At 41.0% G+C, this 20,192-nt stretch overlaps 1 protein-coding gene and 2 long non-coding RNA genes across 4 annotated transcripts in view; 2 read left to right on the top strand and 1 right to left on the bottom strand.

Moving 5' to 3' along the window:
* Positions 1-20,192, bottom strand: part of plxnb2a.1 (plexin b2a, tandem duplicate 1) — a 224,714-nt gene that overhangs the window by 34,491 nt on the left and 170,031 nt on the right. Inside the window, exons 12-20 of the mRNA XM_003448113.5 lie at positions 16,540-16,696; positions 15,240-15,348; positions 15,025-15,136; positions 13,861-13,962; positions 13,650-13,748; positions 7,940-8,027; positions 7,572-7,735; positions 3,407-3,555; positions 2,880-3,015 (exon numbers count right to left, since the gene is read on the bottom strand). Coding sequence (XP_003448161.1) covers positions 2,880-3,015; positions 3,407-3,555; positions 7,572-7,735; positions 7,940-8,027; positions 13,650-13,748; positions 13,861-13,962; positions 15,025-15,136; positions 15,240-15,348; positions 16,540-16,696 — 1,116 coding nt within the window. The remainder of the gene's footprint in view (positions 1-2,879; positions 3,016-3,406; positions 3,556-7,571; positions 7,736-7,939; positions 8,028-13,649; positions 13,749-13,860; positions 13,963-15,024; positions 15,137-15,239; positions 15,349-16,539; positions 16,697-20,192) is intronic.
* On the top strand, positions 359-1,191 carry LOC109195135 (uncharacterized). Its single transcript, XR_002056812.2, has 2 exons — positions 359-697; positions 938-1,191. It is a non-coding gene; the product is annotated as an uncharacterized LOC109195135 (long non-coding RNA).
* Positions 5,310-7,333, top strand: LOC102076471 (uncharacterized). 2 transcript variants are annotated; one of them, XR_003214500.1, is made up of 3 exons: positions 5,310-5,558; positions 5,822-5,995; positions 6,112-7,333. It is a non-coding gene; the product is annotated as an uncharacterized LOC102076471 (long non-coding RNA). The 2 variants fall into 2 exon arrangements; XR_003214499.1 differs by having other exon boundaries at positions 5,822-5,969.

Here is a 20,192-nt window from a genome sequence, read left to right on the forward strand (position 1 = left end):
AAGTTAGAAGGAAGTTAGCTCGCTAGCTTCCATCTAAATACAATATAGCATGTCCTGACTGCGGGGGTTTAGAAACAAATTAAAACGTACAGCTCTGCTATCACTTCCAACATAAATAAAATAAAAGTTTTTAAGATAAAAGTTAACGTGAGGGTTCTCGGTGGTCAGGAACAAATGTAATCGCATGGCAGGATGCTGTAAACGGACCAAACTTCAGCCAGGAGAACAACTGAGATAATCCATCCACAATACGAGGTTAGTTATTCATATACTGCTGCATGGGCTGTGCTGTAGTTACATCTTAAGGTTTTAAAAACTGAGCTTAAATAAATGATTAGCGGTAATAAAAGCCGAGGGAGGTCAACAGTGATCACTGACTGTTTTTAGGAGCTTTTTGAGATTAAATAGAAGAAAATACAAAGCATTAAACATGTTAACAACACAAAACCCAGACTACTTTAGGCCCGGAAGTAGGATTCGTCGCGTCAGCTGTGTTATCTGCTTCGTTTTTGATTGATCTGATTAGTGTCAGCTGTGTTTCGTACCTGTCTGCCAACTCCTCGTTTCCCTGTGTGTGTGTGTATATATTAGTGTGTACTTCCCTCCGTTCTTTGTCGGATCGTCTGCTTTTTATCCTCTGTCATCTGTGTCGTCCCCCCCCCCAGGTTTTCATGTCTCATGCTCCTTGCTCCAGATCGTAAGGTTTTTGCAATATTTTCCAAGTTTAGCTTTCCAGGTTTAGGTTTTTGAGGAGCTTTTAAACGACAGTTAAGCTGCCAAATGTCAATCAGCATTAAATTAGTAACAATTTATTAAACTCAGTCTGAAAACATACATATTTTAGAGTAAATTATCAAATGCAGAATAGAATTATTTAGAAATTATCAGTGTAGCTTGTAATTAATATCTTTAACCAGTCAATTAATCTCAATTGCAGTTCTAGGAGGGAACCCTCATCATTGGTGAGAGGTCTGAGTAACATGTGGGCCTACTGATCCAGTGGTCGAAAACCAGCCAACAAGCCAGCCAACAATGGATGCGGCTGTAGACACCAGATTGAACTCAGGAGAAGATGCAGTGATTGAGCAAAACGCAATACAGCATGATCCAGATAGTGTGTGCCCGTGTTGTGTCAAACTTGACAGCAGTTTTATTACACTTTAGTGTCAATAAATACATTTCTTAAACTGAGCAGCTGTTTAAGTGGCCTTACTCTTGAAATGAGAAAAATAATCTTGTTTTTATTCTGGAATTTCAACCGAACCGTTTTCATACCTTGTAACTGGTAAATAAAGCTCAAGATGAGCTGAAATATCCTTTTAAGGAAAAGCTAGACATATTTTCCTAGAATAAGATTTATTTTCTTGTGCAAAACTTGCTTGTTAAGAATATATTTTCTTTTTAGACAAAAAATAAGAAAAAATGTCCATAAACAAGGGTTTTTTTACTTTCTTGAAAATCGTTTTTTGCAGTGTAGAGTGCAGGTATATAAATACAGCGATCACTTTAAAGATGTGGAAGTATTTTTTGTTTTCACGATTCAGCAACACGGATTTGGGCAGTTTTTGTTTTTTTCTGAGGGTAACGGCACATGTGTGTTTTTTGTGATTTGTGGCTTTTCATTAATCAACCTACCAGTTCAAAACAATAGTCAAAATGCTCCTTGTAATCATAATGTTAACCAATTTCACCTCTAACACTCTGAAATTCATCACATTTGAGAAGCTAAAAGGAGTGAAAACATTTGGATTTTGAATATTTTCGTAACACGATGTGTTCTTGTTCATGAAAAGCCCAACATCGTGGTCAGCATGTTTATTAGTTTCATATTTCTGCGTAGACACTGAGACAAATCAGCAATGCAGTAATCTAAAGTTCCAACCCTGAGCTGAGTGGTAGCATTTAAAGGCAGTGACGCACTGCTGATGAACTAAATTAGTCATTTTGGTCTCAGCAGTTTGCTTTAATTAGCTTTTTGTCAGTTTAATAGAAACAAACAAGAAATATGAATGTGAACAGCGATATTCAAATTAAGCAACTGAGCCGAGTTCAAGAAACAAAACAGAACAGCAGGTGAAGCACATTTATTTTGATCATGTTTGTTTCTCCCCTTGTGCTATGCGAGGGTGGGGGGACGACTGGAAACCGAATGGAGTTTGGTGCGGCGGTGGTGAATTTGTATGCGAGGAGTATTTTCACGCACTGCTGCTTCTTTAGGGAGACGGTTTCCCTGCATCGCACCAGAGAAGGGCCGCGTGCTTTTACTTTGTTGGAAACCTTTTAATGTTTCTGGGATTTGATCTCTGGGGTTTGAAGCACTTGTGTCAAACAATGTTCGGTGTTGCCTCAGAGACTTTGAGGTTTGCACGCAGTGTCTGCAGGTTTAACTACACCAGACTGAACAGTTTTTTAAAAGCTTCCTGAAGTTGAACTAAGATGCTTTAAGACAGAAGATCAGGAGACAAATCTACAGCATTTCTAATAGCAAACTAGTATACAGATATGACACATGTTAGCTGTTAACATATGTGGGTTCTGATGCACATTATGCTATGAAGCCTGAGCTGTATGTAAAGGAGCCCTCTGGTGTTTTCAGGGGGATTTATCGGTTTATTACTGAGCTTCGTTAATTGTCACCGTCTTAAATTATCAGCGGATGGAAAAGCCTGACACAAGCTACACAGCCTGAATAATACAAGCAAGGTGAGGCATCTATCTAGCGTCTGTCTACTGACCTATTTCTTTTTATCCATACTCACGGTTACCCACGATTACCTTACTAGTAGGCAAACCCCACACTCTTATTTTGAAAGTGCTGATGAGCACCTAGTACTTTCATGCGTTTCCTGACCCTGTGTTAGAGGAAGGTCTTGACGTACCCGGTAGGTGAAATAGACCTGAGATATCCCAGATCGTTCTCCTTCAACTGTTATCTCCACTGGTCCGCTGTTGGTCCTTTCAAACGGGAGGTCCTGCGGTGGGTTTCGCTTCGCCGGGCCGATCTCACACACCACACTGCCGACAGAGAACAACAGAGGCCGCGGTTCAGAAAACAGATGGAGGCACTGAATTCAAATAACTCGGTGCCCACTCTTCAATCAACCCCTTAATTGTACATTACATATGGAGATTACTTGCAAGTATGTAAGTAATCTAGTTTTGGGTCCGGCTAATAGATCAAAGCCTTCACCTGCGGGGCAGTGCCTGGTACAATCAACCAAAAAACCAAGATGACGTGCAGAAATACTAAGCTTCCACCTTTTTATAGATTTTTATCTTTAGCTAATAATTCATGTCAGCACACTGCCACAGGTGCATATGAAAGAGCTTCAGCTTAATGTGTAAAAGCAACAGGTGTGCTTCTATCTGCATGTTAACGAGGCCGCCGTCGCTCCTGTTAGATCACCTGGTCGAGACGGAGTATCTGTCCTCCTGGTGAATGCAGTCCACTCCGGCCACGGTGATCTTTTTGATGTCTTCCTTCTTTATTCCCATGTTGGAGCCTTTGATGGTCACTGAGATCCGGCCATTCAGAGGGCCGTACCGAGGGCTGATCTGGAGAAGGAAAGAAAAGACTGTTTGATATCATAGATCATAGCAGGAGAGCTGAAATTCCAAAACCTGCAATAATACCCGAGTTACTTTTTCTGTCAATCAGTGACACGAGATGTGGGTAGAAACAGGTTTGAAACGTCCTTACAGAATACTGCACAACAATCGAATATTAACAATTTTGGCTTCCTACGATTAAGCAAATGCTTCCGAGTGATAATGAAAATGCAAAGCGTTCCCCAAATCACAGAATGATGGCACGCCTGCATGTGCCACTCACAGCACACCATTTTCCACTTGGCTAAAGTGTCCAACAAATGAAGGCTTCAGGGATGCTTCAGGTGAACTTGAATGCTAATTGGAATGCAGCACAGTGTAAAGGTAAAAACAGGCCGCGCTGCTTTTATTTTAATGACAAGTGACCTACCGACCAATGAATACGTCAATTTTTTAAAATAAATATTCCATTAAATGCACTAGATGCTTTGTAATATTTAAAAAGAATATTTTTTTCAATTATTTTAGATCTAATAAAGAAAATATTTGTATAATTCTGTGCTTTTTGGGGTTTTCTCTCTGTACTACGACTTTATGAATTAAAGGGAAAAATCTGAAAATGGGAAAAAAATACAAAAAAAGAAGAAAAAAAACAAATTGTAAATATTTCTGCTTCCAATATTATGACATTAATGTATAAATATTCATAAAGATGTTGAAGTACAGCCTGTGAAAACACATCTTCTGAAATAAAGGCGCCGCATATCTGCTTCAATTTGGGCCATCGCATCTTCAATTTGACGCGACTGCACGACGTATAAGACCAAATTCATCTTGTATATATTCACCTCCCTGTCGTCCTCAGCAAAGCCAAAGTCTGCTGCGGAAATAACTAACTTCTTCTGGCATAATCAGCCGCAGCCCAGAGGAAATCAAGACGGGGCCTGAAACAAATGACTGCTGTTCCAGAGAAAATAGGAAACATACTGAAGCTGTGCAGCCAAGGAGGAGACAAACAGCGAATACAATATGGGAGGGAAAAAATTAGCTCAGTGACAAAGAGAGAAGAGATGAATTTGTGGAAAGCTGTATGGATCTGATCTAAGGATGCAAGTGAATTGTTAAACTTAGTGTTAGCAATGACCTGAGCCAATGATGTGGATTTCTAAGACCGTCCACACAGATGTAGGTGAGGGTTCGTGGATTCTTGCTTTGTTTTCTTTGATGTACGACTAAAAGAAAAAATCCTGAAGAACAAAATGTGTTTGATACTGAACAAAATAAAAATTAATAAAAAAACTAATAATTTAGGACAGAGGTGTCCAACATCAGGCCTCAAGGGCAGGTGCCCTGCAGGTTTTAAATGTGTCCAACACAACTCATTTAAATGACTAAATTACCTCTTCAACATGTCTTGAAGTTCTCCAGAGGGCTGGTGATGAACTAATCATTTGATTCAGGGGTGTTGACCCAGGGTGAGATCTAAAACCTGCAGGACACCGGCACTTGAGGCCTGGAGTTGGACACCCGTGGTTTAGGAAGATGACCGACTTCAATCTCTCTCAGACAGATTGATTAAAGGTTGCAAAGAATTGCTGTCTAATTTCTAAACCAAATTGACTGCAATGTGCTGGCAATCAACCCTTTGCAAAAAGGGATTCGACTCAGCTGGATGCCAACCAGGTATTGGTTATTCCTCCTAAGTAAAAGCAATCCAGCCAAGCGCCTATTTTCCAGTTAAACTGGTACTTAATGTAAGTAGTAGCAGAATTTCTATGTATGTAGCTGCAAACAGATTTGAAGTTTTGGCCAATTTGTCACAGTTAATGGGTGTATTAACCCAAACAGACTGCATGTGATTGCCAGATTGGCCCCATTCAACAGCAAACTGAGAGCAGGCCGACTGTCTGATTGCTGTTTGATCGCCATCTTGATGTGGCAAAGCTGCTTTGAGCTGAATCTGAGTGGCCGCAGACCCGATCCCCATCTTTGAAGTAACTATTTCAAAGGTGGTAACTTCATAATTCTGGTTGTGCTGCTTTAGTGTGACTGTAATGCATCTCACCCATTTAAACTGCAGTAAAGATAAAAATGTGTAATATTAATAGTGTGGCTAAATTGAATGACCTCAATTAATTCAAGTGATTGGAGTCGACCTAATGATTGTTAAGTGAAGTTAAATGCTGCAAATTAATTAATCTGTACTCCAGCTTTAGTGTCTTATTTAATACTAATTAGCAGGTGTTTGTTTCTCTGTGTCGCGCAAATACAGTCTGTGGATCCAGCTTGCTAACTAGGCTAGCCAGGGTTAGCTGATAACGTAACAGCCCATTCCTGTAAAGATGATGGTGATGGCCATCAGGTTTAAAGTGAGGAACTTTTTGGCTTTGCACCAAAAACTTGGACTCGATGCTGACCAAGTAAGAGCACTCACAAAAATATGTTGGTGAGCGAATCAGATTGTGCAAGGTGACAACAATCAAACAGATCCATGTAAAATCATTCTTGTCCTCTGTCATCCATATGATTGCTTTCTATGTATGTATTTATTTTTTTCTGCAGCCGCAGCACATTTCAGAGCTGGTTGCAGTTTTCCCGCTGCACTCTTTTCTACAAAGGACAACTTCACATGAACGACGGTGTGATTTATGTCAGTAGGTTTTCTCGTCTTCTGTTACGATGAGAAGGGAAAATGCAATACTGGCTCTATTAAAGGTGCTACTCGCAGATCTTCTCCTGGATTTCTGCTTCTGTTAAATGACACAGCCACATCACAGCTCTGCGGTTTAATCTCTGAAATGCTGTGAGGCCACTCTCTGGTTCAGTGCAGATTATAAATGGAACATGCTGCAGTTCTTGTTCAAGTCTTTGTGGTTGTTATATTTGTGTGAAACTGAAGAATAAGACATTCTTTGTGCAGATTTTTTACTCAGTCCCAGGAATTCTCACCCAAAACTGGGATATCTGAACATGATAAAGCTCTCTTATAACTTTTTACCTGTGATTTTGCTGAATGATGAACAGAAAAATGTAGTGCTTTGCCCCCAAAAACATTGGCACATACAACAAAAAATCATCCATCCATCCTAAAAACCATCAGTCCATCCATCCATCCCCTTAAGTACTCATCCACCTTAAGATCACAGGGAAGCCTAAGGAGCCTATCCATGATCATAAACTAAGAAAGTCAATCAGCTACATTAAATGGAAAGTGAAATAAAAGCAGTAAGAAAAAAACTGACTAGACTTTGAATTAGTCCACATGGTCTTAATGATGTTCTATCCAGGCCATGTGTTTTATTCATTTATGTATTTTTTTGACTGTTTGGATTGATGGTTATTGGAGTCCAGCTGGGACTGGACTCCAATAACTGTTCCAATAACTGTTCATCCTGTTCATTTTTACACATTGACATCCTGTTCATTTTTACATATGAACAGGATGTCAATGTGAGGAAGATCTGTTTGAGAATCATGTTTCAGATTTTTGTGTGGACGACACGATTGCTGAGTTGGGGGAGAGTTGGTGTCCAAAGCAAAGGAGAAGTGGACCAGAAGAGGGAAGTTGCAGATACAAATGGCAGAAACTAGCTTCATCTGTTGGGTGTCTGGACTTTTAGAGAGCTCAGATATCTGGACGAGCCTCAGAGTATGGTTGCAGGCCTTTCACATTAAAAGAAGCTGGGTGAGGTGGTTCATACATCTGAGTGTAAAGAGACCCTGGGATGGATCAAAATTTGCCTAAGATGCTTCAGGATGAACTTGAAAACATCGGAAGTAAACAATCCTGTTTATCCTGCTGCAACCTGCTTCCAAATCAGATAAACAGAAGACAATGGATGGAAGGACGGATGAATCACACTGCCATAGTCTTACAGAGGGTAAAGGTTAACGCACATACATTTCACTCATTCAAACCCGTCAGGCTCCCAAGCATAGAACCAATCCTGTCCATAAAACAGTTCCAACAGTGTTTCCTACCGACATGTCAGAGGTCGTGGCTTTGTGTTTTTATGACTCACATCAGTGATTTCTGGGTTGGGGCACTGCGCTGGCTGTGGTGAACGGCAGAGTTCCCGGTAAACACAGCTGTGTGAGGCGGCGCACCAAACACACTGGTACTTGGAGTCGGCATGTTTACACAGGCTGCAGTCTTCTCTTCCCACTGAGCAGCTATACAGTATGACTGTTGGGGAGACGGCGGCAAGAAGAGGAGAGCAAGATGAAGAATAAGATGGAGAAGAGAGGATAAAGCTAATTATCATAATGCAGCTGGAAGTGAATTTGAAATGAGCGAAGGTGACACTAAAGACAGCGTGACAACTGCACTTTCACACTTTATCCTGATTTATGTGCGATTGTGAAGTGTCTGTGTTGGTGAAATACCAACCTGTCAGGGTGCTGTCAATCTTCCTCTCAGTGTCTCTGTCCTTGATGTGGAAGGATACGTTCACCTCCTGCTGCTCGTCGTATTCAAACTGCACACACACACACGGGCATGTTCCCATCACTTCAGAGGACATTTCATTAACTAAAAAAATATGTTTCTGGAGACCAAAACCACTGTCCATCTTATCCAAACCGTAATCATAGTTTTAACTAGAAAAAAATTAATGACTTACATTAAGAGAATCTTAATGTTGTGGTGGTTGTGTCTTGGAAGCACATATACTGCAGCTTTAACCCAATACAACTACCTCATGGACTGAATATATAAAGGATGGACTTGGACACCATGGCGACATTCTACATTTGGTTTGTGGAGAGTTTCGAAGCCAATAGTTCTGCGTTTTGGTTGTTACCCTCTTTGATTTTGAACCTGGCTCATACATTAGCAGCTTGTCAATTACAAGCTAGCCAAACCCTAAAATATACAGTACAGTACTGTGCAGAAGTCCCGAGCCACCCTTCATTTCTTTACATATTGCTAGAAAAATGGGACATGGGTGGAGTGATTTATTGAAACATGCAAACAAATATAGCGTAAGACAAAAACAGAGTTTACACAATTCTAACAAGTTTGAAAGTCAGTATTTGGTGTGACTTCCTTTATTCTGCAGCACAGTCTGAACTCTGTCAGTCAGGCAGTCTTCAGGAATAGTTCAGCAGGCTCCCTGAAGGACATTCAAAGCTCTTCTTTGGTTGTTTCTGCCTTTTGTTCTGTTCTTTATCAGGATGATCACACACACTGCTTCAATAATGTTGAGGCCAGTCCACGACTCAGTGTTCCATTGTGTGTTAGCTACACAGGTAAGCTTTCTCTGCATCAGCAGTGTGTTTGGGATCATCGGTATGTTTAAAAACAAAGCTGTTGCCACTCAGATGTTTTCCAGATGGTGGATTAAAATCTGATGGTGCTTTTCTATGTTCATAATACCATCGATTTTGACAAGATCCCCAACACCACTGGCTAAAATAAAGCCCCAAACCAGAACAGAACATCCATGGTGTTTTACTGTAGAAACTCACTGTTGTGTCTCTCTTCTGACCTTCTCACCAAAAATATTAAATTTCTGTTGATTTTCAGCCCGATTCTTGTGTAATCTGGCATACCTCAGCCTTTTCTCCTTGTTTCACATTGACAACCGCCCTTCCACTGAGACCATTCTGATGAGGCTTCAGTGAACAGTATATGGATCATATGAAGGTCCAGATGTTTCTCTCGGGCTCTCTGTCAGGACTGCATGATTTTTTTTCACCAGTTTCTGAAGAACATGACTTTCAGATACGGTTCATCTGATGTAGATAGCTTCTGCTTCACCAGTTCTTTGGGAAGTTGGTGCAAAAATACAAATATATGTCTATCAAACTGTTATTTTTGGCATTTTTCATAAATCCAACTAAAGAAATAGGAAGAAATGATTGTTGCTAGCAGCAGGTACAATTACTGGACTAAAAATGAGTGAAAAAGCAGCCAATGCCCTTCAAAAAGCCTGGAAAACTAATGGTCGAGACAACTTGAAAAAAACTAAATAAATCAAGAAAAACTGGCTCCTTGAAATAATAATATAAAGAAATGACGGGTGGCCAAGACTTCTGCACAGCACTGTACCCTGTTTTATTTCCTGCATAATAATTTATGAAATAAACACAATGACACATGATGTTTATTGGGGTCCAAGATATTCAGTTCTTTTCTCTCACACTGCCGTACAACCACAGAGCAGAGCAGTCGCCTCCTGCTGGCTGCTAGAAAGAATGCAGGCTCAAGATCCTTTTCCAGTCGTTTCATTTTTCAGGCCTGGCAGTAACATCCATCTCTGATATAGCCTGATGCCACATCTGCTTTAATAACACAGGAAATACAGCACAGCACTAGCAAGCGTCTGATTTAAGAGACATTTTAAAGACATTTTGCTGACATTTAAAATAAAAAACTTGCGTACAATGGAACACTTTTGTATTGCACAGTAAGTACTTCCTTCACCACTTATCAAAATTCCCCACTGACATTATGCAAAAAGCAGTGTGACACTGTTATCCAATGTTATGTCCATTGCATCATCTTCTGGAGCTTCCACTTGCTCTACCATGCAGAACACTTTAGTACAGCTTTACAGAAGACGGCATGACGCCTACAGGTCCTTAAATGACAAACTGTCAGCCAATTGTTCCCAGAGTTTGTCCTCAACTTCATGCGGTTTGATCAGGTTACTTATAACACCAGGCAGACGGTGCTGCCTACATGTTAAACTCAGGGAACAGAGATTAAATGAAAGACTACAGCATGAGTGACTGGAGCCCGACACCTTTACAAGGTGTGTGCTGATGTGAATCCACCTTATGCTCGCCTTTTTTTTTTAAATGCATGTCTCCACAACACGAGTAACACAATTAGACACGCGCACACACACACACACACTTCCCCTCAGGTCTGCATTAACACAGAGCAACAAAACCTTCCTCCCTATTTTGGAACTCCACACTAAATTACCTCGCCTCTATCCAACTGTGAAGGTCAGCACACACAATGAAAAAAAAAAAGCAAAAGCAAAAACACACACACACACACACACACACACACACACACCGCTGTAGCCATAAATCAAGACAAGTTTTCTTCAGGATATGTGAAAAAAAGTGGGGAAAAAACTAAAAGAAGAGGGAAAAAAAGTATCATGTAGAGACAAATACCAGAGATAATGAGAGGAAAACCTGCAGTGACACACACAAACATGAAAGCACACCCCCACACAGACACACACGCTCTTTAACTGCATATTGGCAGACTTGGACTCAGCGTGAGGCAAGGATCAATGGAGGCAGAAAAGAGGAAAAACTGGGGGGGTGTATGAGAGGGATGCGAGCAAAAAGTCACTGAAACAAACACACACACACACCTGCAGTTCAGTGACTCAGGGAAAATAATTATACATCTCTGTAGTCCATAAGGGGGCGCCATTGCACACATCCGTTTGACAGCACAATCAGTGTGTGCTCAACAAAACTGAAAACAGCTGACGAAACACATAAAACTAAACACAAGCACAAGATTTCAGAAGCAATGAACTAAACTTAGAGCTGCGCTCGAAACACTTTCTGACTCCCAATCATGTTCATTTGCTCACAAATTAACCGCTAACGATGCACTAATTGTCTAATTATCATTAATGATACACTCCCTGATTTTTCTATAGCTTTCGGCAGCGACGGCGAGCTTGAAAACATAAACAGAGAGCCGAGAAGCGGAGAGAGATTTCAGTCTTTCTGAAGGCTGCTAATGGACGCAGCACAAGAATCAGAGTGGGGTGTTTTTTTTTAAGTGGGTTTTAATTTGTGTACGTTAGCAAAGAGACAGAAAAAGCAGCGTTACTGTTCACATTCAGAGCCTGCTTTCTGTTTTTATCTTGTCAGCTGATTCTTTCCTGTTCAGCACTCCTTTTTAGCTTTTATTCCTGTGCCCTTTTTAAAGACTTTCAGTGGTTTCATAATAGAGACTTTACTGAGTATTCGGATTATGTACAGCACTGTGCAAAAGTCTTAACCTACGACCTCCGACTTGTAAGAAGTCAGACCTTTCTTGGAATGTTTTGAAGTGGTCCAATAGTTCCCCATGCTTTCTAAAGGTCATTTAGACATTGGCTGCTTTTTTACTCATTATTAATCTGGTCCTTGAACTTCACCATTTTCAGAGGAATATTTTGGTTCATTAAGCCTCTTAGCAGTGACCTGTCAATCACTCAAGCATTAAAAATTCACCCAACTCAAGCAGTCTGTCAAAAAAAAAAAAAAAAACCCAAAGTGTGATTTGTTCCCATCTTCTTTAGTTGAAACTACTAAAAAATGTCAAAGATAACAGTCTGACAGCCACAACTATTAGGCAAAAATTTCTCAGCCTGGTGTGCGTCCTTAAAAAAAAACATCTGAGGAGAGCGGACAAGTGGAGGACAAAAGAAGAAGCGTCAGGCCCAAAAAACTAGCAGATCTGAAGAATCCAGCACAGCCTGACAGAGGTCCTGACAAATGTCTGCACCCAGGATTATTTCCAGTTCTACATTTTTATTCGTGGACTCTACCTGAGTGACTTTATGTGATTCATATTTCTAAAAAATGCACCTTGTTGCCAGCCTTCTATCTTTCTGTTCGCATTTCTTCAGAAAATGATGCTGAGTGTTGCTGCTGTAATGTTTTGTGCTGTAAATGTTATAAATACAGACAGGTGGGTGGAAAATATCACTATGTCAACTAAGGTTAAAAACTGAACAGAGCTCTGCAGTCACGAGGGTGAAACGACATGGCTGCATTAAGAAACGCTGTTCACCCTGCTTTCCGCGCAACGTGTTCTCTTGATCCACGTTAACTCTTCCTTTATTAAAGCTTTCCGCATCTCTGAAGTCAAATTTAATTAAAGATAATCCTGAAAGCTGGAAATGCAGCACGAGGACGAGGACACCGTCAGTGCAAGCCGAGTTACACTGCAACACTCACTCCACTCCGAGCATTCAAATAAAACAACTATTACCTGTATTTGTAGTGCTTTTTCTGAAACCTACACTATAAAAGGTTGTAAACAGTTTAAAAAGCAGCACTGCTGTATGATTAACTAATCTTAGCATATCTGCATGTAAGCAGCAGTCTCGTTTGTGTCTCAAGCTTTCAGGTTTGTTTTATTCTTAGTTTTCCCAGTTTAGGTTTTGTCAGTTCTGTTCTCGCCACCCTCGCCTTTTCTTGTATGTCATCCTCCTCAATAAAGCTCACTCACATCAGCAGTGCCTGCATCTTGGGTCCTTTAATAATTCCCACACGGCTTGCCCTGCAAACTGTGTTCATCCAAGTCTTCTTTCAGATGTTTCACCTCCCACCCAAGAGCTGTCTTCATGAGTAAAAGAGGCCATCTACGTCCACGTGGACCGACCATCAGAGAACCATAATGGCCTATTACACCAACTATCAGCCACCTTGACACCCCTTGAGATTCAGACGCTGAGACTCAAATAAGACAGGAAGGGTCAACGAGTCTCAGGACCGCCTCTGAGGTGACAGCCTCAATAGGGGTTTAACACCTGGTAACTTTTTAGAACTGAAGAAATCTTCTGGATAAAAGGTGAAGCCTCACAAATCTTGAATTCGCCTTCAACTGGTAGTTTCAGTGATTAAGAAAGCCTGATCACCTTTCCTCTAATTAGATGACTTTGTGTGCTTACATTCACAGCTGTGTGTCTGAGATGACCACTTGTACATAAACTGACCTCATTATGACCCCCAACTGGTCACGATGACTGCCACTCCCTGAGCCTGGTTCTACTGGAGGCATCCTCCTCTTAAAAGGGAGTTTTTCCTTCCCACTATCACCAAGTGCTTGTTTACAGGGGGTCGTCTGGTTGTTGGGGATTTCTCATCATTATTATATGTGGTAAGATATGCTAAGGGTCTGGAGGTGATGAGTGCTGTAATATGGCACTATGTAAATAAAACTGAATTGAACTGAACTGAACTGAAAACCTTGGTCTTGTTTAACATGAACATGAGTTAACAGGTCCGCTTTAAGTATGTAAAATCTGCACTGAAACCAGAATATTTGTCTTGTTTGGGCTCAAAGTATTTAATCTTTATCCCAAATGTTAACAAGGTTGTCCCCTCTTCCTCCTCGTTATACTGACCTTATATCCTCTGAATCTGAACTTTGATGTCTCCTCCTCCTTTGTCACCTCCTGCTCGCTGTGCTTCATCAGCTCAGTCCCGATCAAAAATGTCCGGTCCTGGAGAGACACACACACACACACAATTGAGAGAAATGATCACACAGATGATGTTGACGACAATATTTGGATGTTTATGAAGCAGTAAGTCAGCAGCTCTGACTGATCTCACCATGTAGCTGTCCAGGTTTCTTCCCTGGAAGCTGATGGGGATCTGGTAGCCCACAGGGATCAACGCCGGCTCCGGAGACTCAAACTGAGGACAACTGTCAGACTACATCACAGAAAGAGAAGCAGGAACAGAAATATTAAGCTCAACAGCTAACAGCACAGTTCACACCTTCAAATACAATGTAAGTACTCATGGGGAATAAAAACACTTCAGCCAACGCTGTGAATTATCCATCCTCAAATCAAATCACAATAGCTCACTGTGAAACACTTCAGACACTTAATAACTCATCAATATAAACAGAGAAAACATTCAGTTTCATTGTTAATATTTGATTTTAATGATGAGTTTTGGCCACTGTATACTCTTCGTCCACTTTACTAGGTATACTCAAATGCGCCTTAGAGCAAATATCCTATCAGCCAATTATAGTGGTAAAACTGAGTGCACCTGCTGGGATTTTCCCACACAACCACCTCTAAAGTTTACAGAGAATGATCCGAAAAAGAGAAACTATCACGTGAGCGGCTTTTCCTCTTTGAGAGAAAAAGTCCATGTTGAGGAGAATGGCCAGACTGCCTCATGCTGACAGGAAAGGCAAAAGTGCTCAATTAACCACTTGTTACAACCAAACTGTGCAGAAGAGCATCTCTGAATGCAGAACACATTGAACCGTGAATAAGATGGCCTGCAGCTGCAGAAGACCACGCTGCTTTCCAATCTGTTAGCTAAGAACAAGAAACTGAGGCTACAGTTTGCACATGCGAACCAAAACTGTACAACAGAAGCCTGGGAAAACGTTGCCTGGTCATATCGATCTCAATTCAGACGGCAGGGTAACACGAGACCACTGCTCCATCCTGGCTTGTATTAACTGTTCAGGCTGCAGGTGGTGTGATAGTATTTTCTTGGTACACTTTGGGCCTCTTTATTACCAACTAAGCATCATCTAAACACAACAACCTACCATGTCTGTCCCTTCATGTGGATGGACATGTGCACCCCATCTACTAAAGGCTGCTTCCATGCACCATGTCACAAAACTCAGATCACCTCAAACTCTCTCTGAGGAGTGTTTCTAGCTCCTTGATGAATCTGCGCTTGAAGAATTAAAGCAGCTCTAAAAGGCAAAAAAAAAAAAGCTGCAAATTATTATTTTATTACCTGTTGGGATTTGATTATGTAATCTCCATTCACATTGTTGTCGTTGTCACTGCAGCTGTGAGTCTGCGCGTCCCACTGACAGCCCCACTTACTGGTCACACACGCTATACACCTGAAAACACAACGAGAAGTGCGTGCCATCACACGTGCTTTGATACTTTTCGGTATACACGCATGTATATATGGGGGAGGGGAGGCTAGATTATTCATCTTACGGCGTGTTTTGGTTCTTCCTGACGGTGGCAGCACAGTTGTAGAAGTCGTACTTTCCTGAAGTCACCTCGATTGAATTCACCATAATCCTCATGGGAACTGACACAAAGTCTACACACACACACACACATTAAAATTAATAGGGGAAACAATACCAACAAAACATTAACTGCTAAAGGAGCAATTTACAGAGAGTCAAACAAAGAAAATTTCCATGATGCAACCACTAACAGCCAGCTAAGTTAGCTTAGCATCAAGACTGCAAAGCTAAAGGAGGGAGGAGGCAGGACATGGCTAACTTTGGTCAACAGCAATAAAATTCCAGCTCCTATCAACTCTGAATCAAAGTGTTTGTCAGTTTATATATCCGACGTTATTGTATGATACACACGTGAGAGTAGCATATGCTAATATTTACATCTTTATATTCTTCACATTTCAAGATTGCAATGCTAGTGTAATTTTTTTTTATTGCACAATCACCTCTTTGTTGTATTTTGATACAAAATGTAAAAACATTGTTAATATTCTTTTTTTCCTGTTAATTATTTCTCCATTTATTTCTGTTATACTACATTAATAAATGGCCTAATAACATTAACCAGGTTACCACCAATATGTGGCACAAAATAAGGGTCACTTACAGCTACTAATGTTAGGAGGCAATGTCTTTTAAAAGGGCAAACTGCAACACCTACATTTTATATTTAAAGGTTTTTTTAAACACCGCTCACTTTCTTGCTCCTGGAGCACGCAGCTGGTAACAGTTACACAGTTACCCTCTTTTTAATATAAAAACAGACAGAACTTATTGTACACTTGAGTAAAAATACAATAGGATTTTAAAATAGTTAGGTTGAGGTAGTTGCAGTCTCGCTAAGAGGAAGCCAAATACATTTACACAGCACCTTTCATCAACAAGGCAGTTCAAAGACATTAAAATGCATGAGTATGAGATGTAAACAAACAGTAGGCAATAGAAAAGGAGATACACAGTGTGTTATTAGGATTTAAGATGAGCCAAATAAAAAAAGAAGAAAAACAATAAGAAAAATACATCAAACAGGAGAATAAAGATACTTTAGCTTTTCCACATTCTTAACGATACGTTAAGGATTTCACCAGCTGCTGGGTTTTGTTTTTCAAGACTGGTTCTTTTAGAATATTAACATGATTGTGGATTCTAGTTTATGCTTATATGTGTTTTTATGATGTGTAATTGAGCGACACTCCAATCCAATTCAATCCAAAGTCCATATACTGAAAACAAACTATCTGTGCATCCTTCATGTGTTCACGTACCCTGCTGGTCAGGAGTGGGTGGGATTTCCACAGGGTCGGGCAGCGAACAAGTAACCTGCCCGCCATTTTTCACGGCTCCGGTGACGAAAGAGCCGAAAACGCACTCCAAGTCATCGGGCGACCTCAGTGCGGGGAGAGTGGGTATGCTGATGTCCACCTGGAGACAGAGCGCACAAATTAAAGGAGTTATGAGGCACAGTAAGGGAGAAAGAGAGAGGAGAGTTAGAGATGAACCCGAGAAGGAAAATGAAAGCAGAGAAGTAATTATATTTCACCTCACACCTCAACTGGCTGCGGGGAGATAAAGAAACACGAGAGGTGTGAGCCACTGGTAGACAGAGAAAAGGGAGTGTGCTTTCTGTGTACGAGTATGAATTACAGAATAAGACGGGGTGTGACAGAGTAATTAAGATAGGAGCCGCAGTATGCATGCACTGTGCAAAGGTTTGAGGCAGTTTCAGGCATCATCACGCAGAGGACTGACCTGATGAATTCGCTGTATTATTAACAGCAGCGCTTGCAGAACTAACACTAAGACCTAAGTCTTATATCTTTTTAAATTTCTCCTCTAGGAAATGGTGGCAATGCATTTTTATAAAGTTATACATGACTTTGTAATATAGTTGTCATATTTTTATTACACCTGGACATTCACCAATTTTATTTAAAAAAAGGAAAAAGAAAAAACAAACCCAGTGGTAATATTTATTTTTGTTAGTTTGGCTAATCGACATTGAACACACTGAGCAGAAAGATTAATATGATGCTATAGATAATCCAGTTCAGAGATGCACTGCTGCTCAACAACTAAGAAAAACATGCACAACACAGCAACAGTTTGGTAACCAGGGGACCGCCCGGGCCTCCCCCTCTGATCTGCAAAGCACCAGAGCCCTACAGCTCCTGCTGCGCGCGGTGAGCCCACAGGAGGGCAGCGTCTGCAGTCGCTGATTACTTCTGGATCTACGTTCCTAATCCCGCCTAAGGATATGAGCTACGGGTAGCTACTGAAAGAGTAAGATGGTGGATGCAAGAGGCTGAAATGAGCTTCATCCAAAGGAAATGAAGTCCAACCAGGGCAGAGCCAGGAAGGAGACTCTAGAGAGATGAAGTCTCTCTGCTTGCTTTAAAGTTTCGGTGTAACCCCAGAAGAGGTGGAGGAGACCGCTGCTGCCCTTGCGACCAGGACCTGGTCAGGGCCATTAATTACACTTGGCTGGATACTCAACTCCATGGAAGAGTTCAACTCAGGATTCTTTAAGTGCCACAGCTCTCTCTTATAGTGTCTCAAAGACTTAAAGGCCTTGAACTGTAATTTCATACTTTGAAATCCAGGTTTTTCTATATTTGGTCATGAAATCCTCAGAAACTTATAGCAGGGACTCATTCTAGATGACCTCCAGCATTAATATGGTCTGAGAGAGACTGAGATTGATGAAGTCACTTGGATTAGTGACTAAATGTTTTTCCCACAGAAATCGCTACGTCCAGATGAACAGAATCAACTTTTTGGGGATTTCCTTACCTGGATGATTGAGGATGCATCAAGACACATTCTAAGCTTGTAATTCCTTATTATCACGTTGTTCTTAAAGCTCCATGAAAAGCCTTCAGTGTATCCAAAACACTGCAGCAGGACTGTAAACAGGAAAAGAGAGAGCCTATTTCTCCCATATTAGCTTCTCTTCATTGTCTTCCTGTTAAACCCAGAGTTGTATTCTAAATCGTTTTCCCTGCCAAACTGTAAAGAGCTGATGTTATCATATTATCCCAGCTAGACGGAGCACGTCACTCTCACTCTCATGCCAGTCTTCGTAAACATCGATCTTCTGCCAGTTTGTGTTCAGGTGACATAAACTCGTGGCTGCAAACAGTGCTTTTTGATCTCTTTGGTATGCTGCTATAGCCTCGGGCTATCATGGACTTCACCCTTTCATTTATCCATGCTTTCATATACCACTAAAGGCATTTCAGCTGTTCCTTCATTTACCAAAGTGTTGCCACACAGGATTTGATTCGGCACAAATTTTACACCAGATGCAGCCCTCCCAGGTTTGGTACCTGTTCTAAGAGAACACCAGCTTTTGACCCCCAAAGTCCAGGTTTCAAGGAGGAAACTTTCACCTGTAACCATGTTACCATTTATATTCCATAATTATCCATTTACTACTCTCTGCTCTAGACTGGGCCCTGTATGCTTTTGTAGGCACCCTTGCAGGTCTCTGGAGCTGCACCTTACTGGTCCCCTACAGCTGCAAGGTGTTTGCTACATCCCAGTGACACCAGCAGAAACTCTGCCATTCAGCTGAATTTGTGTTTGTGCCCATCTGATTAGCTTAAGTCCATCTCAACAGACACCTCGAGATTCTGGTTGTGCTGGAAGTTCTTCCTCCCCACTGTTGTCAAGTGCTTGCTCAAGCGAATCGTTGGGTTTTTCTCTCTAATACTGTGCAGGCGTGTCCTTACTATGCACTCCCATCCTCTTAATTAAATATTTTTTCTAGTGAATATTTCAATAATGATTTCATTCAGTATCACATAATTAGCTCAGCGGTTACGTGACTGCAACAATGTTTGAGTATATTTTTTGTCTTCAGTTTCTCAGTGTGGAGGAGAATAAGAGACCGTGACGTGTCTGACTCTCTGTGCATATACATGTGAGTTTTTGTGTGTGAGAGCTGCGGTGATAATTGCTATTCATTGGCACTGTTCAAACATCAGCTCCTCATTACTCTGTGCTGACCTCAACCGATTTAAATTTTGCTGCTGAAGTTTTAATTTCAAACTTTTTGATCTTAGCGAAACTATCGGACCAGAGAAGCCCCCGAACGAAGTCACCTGGGACGCTCTCTTCTTTTTAAGTATGTAAAACCTCGAGAAGAAAGTTTTTCCTTCTTTTAAAGCTAAAATCCAATTGTCTTATCAGGTTCAAATCACAAACTAGGGGCTGCAACGGAGGCGATAGCACCAAATTTCCCAATTAAGATGCAACAGATTTATCTGTCTGGTCTCAGAAGATTGTTTGCCGGGGTTTAACATACAGAGTCTTCTGATCAGAGGAATACGAGCTCACCTCCTTTCCACCAGAAACTCACGTCACCTCAAAAGGATTCTGACGTTCAAATTAAAATACTGAAGCAAAGAGCAACGTTTGACACCTTTTTCAATTTGCAGATCAGAGTTTCTGATTGTATGTGCGACTTTACGAGATTACAGCAGCGCTATCTGAAGCACATAATTAATTAAAATCAGATACGGGCAGGGCTGCAGACGTGACCTGAACTTGACTGCAGACCTAACTCTCCAAAGACTTAATACTTAATGAAAAAAAATTAAAGACCTGAAAAACAGAAAAAGATAACAGCAGGCGGGCTTAGAGTAGGAACACATGTTTGTCCATAATCACCTTTGCTGGTTTGATAATCCCCAAATTCACTCTACTTCTAAAAAGGCCTTAACTGTAATACTTAATTAAAACCACGACCTTCTTATAGCATCTAAGTCAGAAGGAGCATTTAAGTAAGCCTTAAAACACACGAAACAGGAGCTCACAGTGATGTGTTTCACTCCCAAGTCTAACCTCCTTCCTGTGATTTGTTTGTAGTATAAAGATGTCACACATCCTTGATTGGAGCAAATGTTGCCAATGAACA

This window comes from Oreochromis niloticus, linkage group LG17 (assembly GCF_001858045.2).
Source record: "Oreochromis niloticus isolate F11D_XX linkage group LG17, O_niloticus_UMD_NMBU, whole genome shotgun sequence".
Taxonomy (NCBI): Eukaryota; Metazoa; Chordata; class Actinopteri; order Cichliformes; family Cichlidae; genus Oreochromis; species Oreochromis niloticus.